Source organism: Micromys minutus, assembly GCF_963924665.1.
Source record: "Micromys minutus genome assembly, chromosome: 22".
In the NCBI taxonomy this organism is placed as follows: Eukaryota; Metazoa; Chordata; class Mammalia; order Rodentia; family Muridae; genus Micromys; species Micromys minutus.
The window spans coordinates 1,580,178-1,589,796 of record NC_137957.1 but is presented as its reverse complement, the minus strand read 5'-3'; the positions used below and the strand labels follow the sequence as shown (position 1 = coordinate 1,589,796).

General features: G+C 57.8%; 1 protein-coding gene across 1 annotated transcript; it reads right to left on the bottom strand.

Annotated features, from left to right (window-relative positions):
* Positions 1 to 760: 760 nt before the first annotated feature.
* Positions 761 to 7,210, bottom strand: MEX3D (mex-3 RNA binding family member D). Its single transcript, XM_080935415.1, has 2 exons — positions 6,265 to 7,210; positions 761 to 2,147 (listed from the first exon to the last, which is right to left on the bottom strand). Exons 1-2 carry the CDS (start codon positions 7,022 to 7,024, stop codon positions 766 to 768), a joined length of 2,142 nt encoding a protein of 713 aa, XP_080791541.1. The 5' UTR covers positions 7,025 to 7,210; the 3' UTR covers positions 761 to 765.
* Positions 7,211 to 9,619: the final 2,409 nt, after the last annotated feature.

Sequence of the window (9,619 nt, the reverse complement as noted above, 5' to 3'; positions counted from 1 at the left end):
GGTCCATTGCTTTATTTAAAATAAAATATATTTTAGTTCTTAAAATTTATTCCGTAAAGTACATATATCTAATATAAATTCCCTACGTATACACAGGAAGTATGAAGTTAAAATAACAATAAAAAAAACTTTAAAAACTTTTTTAAAAAACAACAAAAAAAGAACCGCAACACTGAGTCTTAATTTAAAAACAAGACAACCACAATCAAACAAAAGTTATAAATCTGTTGATGGGGTCCCCCCTCCCCTGGATACCCTCCCATTACCCTCCTCTTGGCCACCCCGTGGCTGATGTACAAAATGGTATATATTTGCCCCTCAAAAAGGGAGTGTGTGTTGGGGAGTGGGGGGAGCCACCTGCCTTTTGAAGTTTCTACAAGAATCCACACTGTTAAATTCAGTGAGAGTTGTAAATATCGTGTTATTTTTTGTTTTAAGATCACCCCGGAAACAGGGAGGGGCGTCTTAATAAAAAGTGCAAACAGAGAATTTTCCGGTTTATTGTCACCGGCTCACTCAATACTGTCACTTGTCAAGAACGGAGGCACTGCTGCTGGGCCTCAAGCTGGTGGCCTCCACACCTGCTGCAGGAGTTAAAGCTGTTTGCGATACGTGTGGGCCCCTCTACCTCCCCACTGCCCCGCGGCCCAGGCCCACCTTCACCACCTCTCCCCCCAGGTCCTGCCCCGTCCCCCCTCTCCCACCCCGAGGCCCAGGGGCCTCCTGCTTGGGGAAGCCAGGGCCACCCCGTCAGGTGGGGGTGCACTAGGAAAAGATATGAATGGCTTGTGTAGCCGGCGTGCGGCAGGCGGGACACTCTGGCTCACTCTTCCCACAGATGCGGACAGCACAATCCATGCAGAAGAGGTTGTGGCCACAGGGGACCAACGCAGCCATGGCCTCGCCTTCAGAGCACACTACACACTCACGAGCCAAGGCTGCCGCAGGTGGGCCAGGGGCTGCAGCAGGCGCAGAGGAGTTCGCCGCTGTGGTAGATAGCTTGTGGTTGCCCTCCGAGGGGACAGTGTCCAGGGTGGAGGATGCCGGGGTTGTGCTGGGCAGAGAGGGGGTCGTGGAGAAGGGCGGCAGCGTGCTCTGCGGGGGTCGCCAGGAAACGGCACCCACTGGATCTGGGACACCTCGACGCGCCAGTGGTAGCTCCAGGCTCAGTCCTCCTGGCTCAGGCAGTGTGGGTGAGTGGCGTGGTGTGGTGGCGGCCCCGCCGCTGTTGCTGCTGCGCCGTGTGCCAGTGTTGGGCTGTGCGGGTGCCCCATTAACTGTGGGGCAGCCGCTGAAGGCTGGCAGGGGCGCGGCTCTTTCGAAGGGCGCCCAAATGGTAGCCGTGGCAGGCACGGTCAGGTCTAGCGCCAGGAAGTCAAAACCAAAGTCACAGTCTTCTGGGGTGGTTGTCCCCGTTGGGGCACCGGGACCGTCCCCACCAAATGTGAAGCCCCCGTTGCCCGAACCCCCGTAGGGGCTGCTGGGACTTGGGTCCGGCAGTGGTGGCCCTCCTCGACTGCCCACATAGAAGGGCTCAGGAGTGCTGGCTGCACCCAGGGCGTTATCCCCTCGAAGTCCACCGGTGGCAGCGGGGGGCCTCCGTCCTGGGTGGGGGGCCTTGGCCCAGAGGCTAGCTGCAGCTCCCAACAGGTCTAGACACACATCGGTACCATTGGCATGGAAATCACTGTCGGGGCCCGCATCAGTGAACGCCCCTGTGCGCAGAGTGATGTGTGCCTCAATCTCCTCCCGCGCACGGTCCACGTTCTCTGGCATCCCGGTCACGGCAAACACTGGCTCCTTGTCACGCCCGGGAGTCACGATGTACGTGTGGGTCCTTTGCTGGATCCGTTTGATGGTGGCGCCCTTGGGCCCCACCACCAGCCCCACCACGCGGTAGGGCACGCGCACCTGGATGGTGGTCTGGCCCGGCAGGTTAGGGGGGCCTGGAGTGGCCCCCGACAGCCCGCCCGCCTTGCTACGTGTGGCTCGGATTAGGGAGAAGTGCTCAGCAGCCGACAGGATCTCGCGCTTGGCCATTTCTACATCCTCCTTCCGCCCGGTCACGATGAAGACAGGCTCCTCGCCGCGCACCGGGGTCTTGATGTAGGTATTGGTCTTGGCACGTAGGGCCTTGATCTTGCACCCTAGGAAGACGGGAGACACATGACCCAAGACACCCAAACTTGATACCCATATCCCATGGCCTATGCCTTGACAATACAGGAACTCCCTACTCTGAGTAAGCCTCATTTCCGCCTCTCGATGTAAAGAACTGGCCAGAATCACAAGCACCCTGGCAGGGAAGGCAAATTGGCTTGTAGGTTAAAGGGACTTGTGGCCAAGCCTGACGACTGAAATTTGAGTCACCAGGACTGATGTGGTTCAAAGAACTACCCAGCCCTACAAGTCCTCTGATTGCCAGCTGTGTCTTTAATCTGCTCCTTCTCCCAGGGAGGAATAAGTACAACTTTTAAAAGAAGGGAACCTGGCCACGCCCACCAGCAGCCCTTGGACCCCATCATTCCCCAGTCTTAGCTGAAATAGAATAACCAGGACTCAAAGTAGCCCGGGTGTGCCGGGAGTGGGGTCCATCACCGTCTACAATGGGTTTACTGACCCTCAATTGTAGTGTGATAGCACACTTCTGCTGTTCCAGAGCTTGGAAAGCCGAGGCAGGAGGATTACCACAAGTAATTCAAGGCCAGTTAAGCCAACCCAGTGATATTCTCACCTCCAGCACTGGCCATGTGGAGGCAGGATAGGAATTTAAGGTCAGGCTCAGCTACAGTGAGTTTGATCAAGGCCTGCTCTGAGCTACATGAGACTGTGCTAGACCCTCTAACAGCAGTGTGTGAGGTGGAGGCCTGAGGCCCAGAGGGTGGGAAAACCGGCAATCCAAGGGGTTTTTTGATTTTATTTTTTTCCAAAGGAATCCTTTCAGGCTACTAGGCTGTAGTCTCCATTTGAGGGGGACTCCTGAACCATAACTCTGGGGCACCCCAGCAAGTCCTTGTAGGAGGGTTGTAGACATCTTCCCCATCCCATCTGGGAGGCCCTCCAGCCCTACAGGGTCCCCTGGTGGCAGAAGCGGCTGGGAGGCAAAACAGGGAACACCAGTGCCACCAGGGTCACAGCCAGCAGCAGAGAGCAGCAGTACCGCCCCCGTGTCCCGCAAAGCAACAGAAAGGGTGCCGATCAATCATCAGGTTTAGTGCGAGTAGACCCCGAAGACCCCGGAGAATGTGCTCCATGACTACCAGAGCAGAGGCTCAGCCATGCCGGACTCTGAACAAATTAGCCGGTAGATGTGGAGTCACACATCTTTGGCAACTCCAAGTGTGGCCAGAGTTCCTGCCATCTCCTCAGCCAGGGTTGAGGGTCTACTTCCCCTACGTGGCTACATGTCTTCTTCCAGGGGACCCTAATAACAAGAGGATATCCAAAGGCTCTGTAGTAACACCCCAGAGTGTACCAGGCTTGCCCCCATCTGACTGCCCAGATCTCCACTCCTATCCACTGGAAGCCAGGACTGGGTGTGGTGGTGGAGCCCAGTATGTAGGGCATGTGGGGGTGGGTGGGAGTGGAAGGGCCCACAGGACAGCGGCCTGGTCTGCACAGAGACCTGGGAAGCAAGGAGATATGGGAGAGATGGAGGACAAGGACCCCTCCCATTGCAGCCAGCAGCTTCTCTCTAGCTGAGACCTAGCTTTAACCCAGATGATAGCGTTGCCTAGGGCCCTAAGGACCAAGAGGACACCGGAGCACCTCTGCACTCAGGAGGTTAAGAACCAACCATCCCAAGACAGAAGTCAGCCTGGGCTACAAACGTCAGAGCTGGCCTGGGGGTGTGGTCAGGGGTGGAGTTCCTGCCTGGAGTTCTCCAGTGAGGGGCTGGGGGCGTGGTCAAGGGTGGAGCTCCTGCCTGGAGTTCTCCAGTGAGGGGCAGGGGGTGTGGTCAGGGTGGAGTTTCTGCCTAGAATGCACCAGTGAAGGGCTAGGGGCGTGGCTCAAAATACCCTCCAGTCCATTCCACATTTGAAAAAGACTGAGGATCCCAAACAGAATGGTGCTGGGGAATAGGCTGGCTTTGGTTCCCCGTGGCTCTGGTCAGGCATGGAAACCAGGTAGGGTATATCTGCTGTCTACTTGTACATGACCTGGCTTTTTATAGGTAACCATGAGTTCGGGGAACCACCCTGAGGAAGGACTGGGGAACCCAGGGACATGCGTTTGTCAACTCAACACAAACCTAGGTACACTGGGGAAGAGGGAATGTCAACCAACTGTGTCCATTAGGCTGGTCTGTGGGCATCTTAGTGATTAATGACTGGTGGGGACAACCCAGCATGTTGTGGGTGGCGCCATCCTTGGACAAGGTGGTTCTGGGTTGTATAAGAAATCAGGCATATAGGTCATGAGGAGCAGCCAGTAGGTAGCACCCCGAAAAGGCCTCTGCATCAGCTCCAGCCTTGAGTTCCCCTCCGTGGACGGCTGTAGCTGGTAGATTAAAATAAACGTTTTCCTCCCAAGCTGCTTTTGGTCACAGTTTTATCTCGGCAACAAATAGCCAACTAGGCTGGATGCCTTTGGGTGGGAGAAGCTGGAACCACAGATGTCAGAGGGAAGGGCTATGAGGCTGACATCCTGTCCCTACCTCCAGGGTGCCCTTCGCGTGAGTCTGAGTCCTTTTACTCAGCTGAGACTTGCAGACCACACTGAACCAGAGCTTAAGAACACCTGCCTCATGTTTCAGGGGCCACCCCAGCACAGCGGGGAACCCAAGGCCAAGCTGTTGGCCACCAATGACACCCCAAATCCCTGTAACACGGCAGACTGGGACTGTGCCTGAAGCCCCTGGGTTTGATTCTCCAAAGAGCGCTAAGCTATACTTTCTCACGGAACAGTGGTAGGACCTGCCTCCAGAAAGAGGCGGCAGGTGACTATGGCACAAAAGATTACAGGCCTTGACTTCTGCAAGTCTGGAAAACTGATTCTCCTAGAGCTACAGGAGATGGCATTGGGCGGGAAGCCCACACAAAGCGGCAGCTTGATGACTGTCCCCACCCTCACCTTTGCTCTTCCTGAGAGCCCCTAGGCCCAACACCTCCCATTCTCAGGAGGCAGGTAAGTGACAAGGTCTCCGTGCACCATGCTCCTGGAAGAGGGAAGTGGCCATGGTTGGTCCCTGCTCACCGGAGGATGGCAGTCACCTTTGCAATTCAAAACACCCACACATCCTCCATTTCAGGGGGTCTAGGGATGCCTGAGCCCCACCCTAAAGTTCTCAGAACTAGGTTGATCCCTGATCTTAGTCCGGGTTGGGGGGAGTTACTAGGAGTGGGCTGCTGTAGGTGGGGAAGGAAGGAAGGAGAAAGTTGGGGGCCACCACTATCCAGGCTTGTGGGTGTGTGAAGGGCCCGGCACTGCCCACCACACTCCTGCCCGCCCCAGCAGCTCAAGGGCCAATGAGCAACGGCTGGCCTGATGTCACCGTGCGAATCTCAGCCTGGCTTTCGAACAAAGAGAACAATGGGGCGGCCAACAGAGACACTCCCCAGCTCCACAGTGCTGCAGCAGGGACCCCCAAGCCTGGGTAGCTTGGATCCCTACACCCTGGGGCTGCTGGGGGTCAGTCTGTCAAGTTGGGCGGGGTGAACCCCACGGAGAGCTTCTGCAGCCAGGAGGGACCCTCCCATAAATCCCAGATTCTCCAGCCCAGGGTTCACTTAGAGCTATAGTTCTTTACTCAGAGGACAGCACCTAGTCTGGACCCCCAAACTGGAAGGTTGAGGGAGGCACCTTCTATCTAAACTATAGTGCTTCAATCCTGCTCTCCGGGGACCCTCCCTGGGCTACCAAGACTGAGCTGGCCCCGCCCCATGTATATGTGTGTATGTGTGTGTGTGGGGGGGGGGAGGGATGCAGCCCTAGCTGCTTCTAAGGGGCCTATGTCTTAGGGTGTCCCCAGCTATGGTACATGAACTGTGGTTGTCCCTAGGAACCCAGACAAAGGCAGCGGCTGTGGCCACAGCTTGGGCTGTGCCCAACTTCTGCAGCAGCCGGCAGCTTTGAACAAAGGCGCCAAGAAATCCACCCAGGCCTAGATTCCACACGGGGCGTGTCCCTGGGGTCTCCTGATCACATTCACACTGGGTTAGAATGGGCCATAGCCTCCCTTCCTCACACCGAAACACATGCTCCCCTAATGATATTATTCAGGAGAATAAGCGCGCCCCTGCACCCCCGACGGCAGCCACTCACCCTGACGACCCACGATCTCCGCGACATGTTCCGAGCTGGGCACCGGCACACACTCAGTCATGTTCACGCTTTTCTTGCGACTGCCGATCACGTTCAACTGCTCAGCCAGCAGCGTCGAGGGACCCAGGGCAGCCGGGTGTGGCGCAAAGCTGGCGAACACGTCTGGGGGAGATGGCCGGGGACTCACGTCGGGGTCCAGAAGAGGCAGTCCGCCGGGGGCCACCGAGGAAGCCACGGCCATCGTGGGTGCCAGGGTCACCGAGGGTGTCAGTGCCATCGAGGGTGCCACGGTCACCGAGGGTGCCACAGCCAGGCAGGGTGCACAAGTCACCGAGGGTGCCACGGCCATCGAGGGTGCACTGGTCACCGAGGGTGCCATGGCCATCGAGGGTGCACAAGTCACCGAGGATGCCACAGCCATCGAGGGTCCCACGCCCATCGAGGGCGCACCAGTCACCGGGGGTGCCACGGCTGCCTCGAGCTCGTCGGGGGTCACGGGCTCATCCTCTCCGCATTCTGTCGCTCCGTCCGCGCTGTGTGTCGCCATCCCCTCATCTCCGGGGCGCGCGCCCCCCAGCCCGAGCGCGGACAGCTGGTCCAGCGCCAGGCGCAGCGCAGCGGCCGCGTCGTCGGGCTCGGGTGGCGGCCGGGGCGCCGCATCCTCGGCTCCCGCAAGTGCAGGGTGCGGATGCCCGGGGTCGCCGGCGGTGGTCCCGGTTCCCGTGCCGCCCGCGTCGGGCTGCCCGGTGGAGCCCGGCATGGCTTTAGCGCTCGGGCCCGCGCCGCCGCCGCCGCCCGCGCCGCCCTCCGCGTCTGCGAGCTCGGCCGCCGGCCGCCGGCATCCAGCGGCGGGGCGGGGACGGCGGCGCGGGGATGCTGCGGGGACGCGGGGCTGCGGGACGGTGGCGCTGTGGCGGGGCTGGCGGCGGTCCTGGGCAGCGGTGGCGGCGGCGGCGGCGGCGGCGGGGGCGGCGGCGGCGGCGGTGGCACGGGACGCTCGTGCCCTCCCTCCCTCCGCCCTCCCGCCGCCCCGCCCCGGCCCCGCCCCGCGACGTCACCGCGGCCAACAATGGGCACCGCCGCTGCGCACGCGCGGGCCGGGCCGGCAGTCACGTGTTTGCCCCGCCCCCGCCCAGGGTGCGGACCTTCCCCTCCCCCTCCTCCATCCCGCCGGCACGTGCGGGAGGCGCCACAGGTGGGTCGGCGGAGCCGGTAGTTCTCCGAGCCACCTTGGTGCGTCCCGGGGATCTGGGGAGGGTCCTGTGCTCCAGGAGCACTCGCCATCATCCCGGCTTCCCTGGTCTCCCAGTGCGCGCCTGGGGACCTTCAGGACCTCTGTCTGGGATCACTTCGCAGTCACACAGTGCTTGCCCCTTCCCCGAACCCACAGAATCTCCTCGGTGCACCGAAGTGTCGAGTCCCCCTCCCGTGTCTATCTTTCCAAGTCAGCCCTCGCTCTTCGAAAGTAGGGAATTCCTCCCCGCGTGCCTGGGGATCTTGGGAACCCTCTGGCAGGGATCAGCTGGGATCAGCTCCAAGAGACTGTGACTCCCGGCTCATCACAAAGGCCCTCCTAAGGTCTCTTCCGTGCCTGGCCTGCCCCAGGTTGTCCTTGTTCTCCAGAAGCTGGGGATTCTGATTTAGGGTACCACAGTGACCTGGTTCCCCATCTCACCCTCAAAGTCATGGAAACCATCTCTGAGTAACAGGGTTGTGCTCCCTCCTGTGCTTGTGTTGGTACCTCTATCCCCCATCTAATGACTTGGGGACCTAGTCCCCCTAGTCACATACTTCCTGGCATGGTTCCTGGGCAGCCTGTGTTCCCTTTCCCAACACTTCATCCTTGGGGATGGAGAGAGTTGTGTACCTCCAAACTTAGAAATAACCACTTGGTTAGGGCTTCTGGGGTGAGTGGCTTCCCAGCAGCCACTGCCCATAATCCTTGAGCCTTCAATGCTCACTGGAGATGGCAGGGCTCTGAGGAGGGTAACCTCTTCCACAGGCTCTGCCCACCTCCAGGTCCATACTGTCCCCCATACATCTACCTCAGTGTTCCTGTTGAGATTTTATATGAACAGGGAACAGGATGAATTTGCCTAGGTCCTTGCCTACGGTTGACTGCAGCCCCAGGTCAGTTGTGTGGGGTCTGGGGCAGAGGCTGCCCCTTTCTGCAGCTCTTAGCTTCAGCCGTGCCTCCTCCCCCAACCCATTCCTTCTGGTCACTTTTACAATCCTCATGGACACAGTGCAGGTTGGAACATAGTGTTCTTGCACCCCCGGTGTGTTGGTTCTTCTGCCCAGAAGCCACCTTGACTCTAATTAAAAGGCCAAGAGCTGGCAGGGTACAGTGGTTCACACCTCGAAGGTCTGAGCCACCCAAGTCAACTCAGAAACTTCCAAGCCTGCTTAATAATAATTACTATTATTATTGTACTTATATTATTATTAATCAAAGATGGGTGGTGGTGACACAGGCCGTGGGAGGCAGACAGGCAGATCTCTGAGTTCGAACCCAGCTTGGTCTACAGACTGAGTTCCAGTACAGACAGGACTATGCAGAGAGACCTTGCCTCAGGAAGGCAGGGGGGAAAAGTATCTATTTTCTTTTCACTTTTAATGTCTAGCCATTCCCTGGGCCCCAGCTACAGGCCTTGCAGGACTTAGCAGAAACTCAGAGCAGCTTTGGCAAGTATTCAAAGCCAGTGGCTGCATTGGGATGCACCCAGTCAAGCGGGTCACTTCTGTCCTCCCAGCCAGGGCTTTAAACTGCTGGTCCTGCCCACAGAGGGCAGAAAGACTCAGAAGTTACGTTCTGGACCAGGAGGATGAGTTTACAGGAGGGGAGAGATGAGGGACATGTGAAAGAGTCACATTCTGCTTTGTTCTGAGGATGTAAGTTGTAAGTCTGGGCACAGAGGCTCCTCGGGTGGCTTTCCAAGAGCTTAGGAGGGAGCCTCACAAAGGTGAGGAACAAATTTAAATTACAGCAGTGAGTTTGTAATCCTAACACCTAGGAGGTGGACACAGGGGACCCCTGTGGATCCATGGTCAGTGGCCTTCTCCTAATTGTTGAGTTCTGAGTTCAGCAAGAGACCTTGTCTTTCAAACCGAGGGCATGGGAGCAGAGATAGTGCTCACTGCTTTTGCAGAGACCTGGGTTCAGTTCCCAGCACCCACATAACAGCTCACAACTGCTTGTTATGTCCATTCCTAAGGGATTCAGCGCCCTCTTTGGACCTTTGTGGGCTCCTGTATATGCTGTGGTGCACAGACATAAACACTTTTTTTTTTTTTTTTAAAGACAGGGTCTATCTGTGTAGTTCCTGTAGACCAGGCTAGCTTCGAAGTCAGAGAT

What these genes read in the sequence shown, in the direction of transcription:
- MEX3D (XM_080935415.1), bottom strand. Translation starts at nt 7,024, where the DNA reads ATGCCGGGCTCCACCGGGCAGCCCGACGCGGGCGGCACGGGAACCGGG. An exon ending in GGAGATCGTGGGTCGTCAGG is followed by an intron (nt 2,148 to 6,264) that starts GTGAGTGGCTGC and finishes CCGTCTTCCTAG; the next exon opens with GGTGCAAGATCAAGGCCCTA.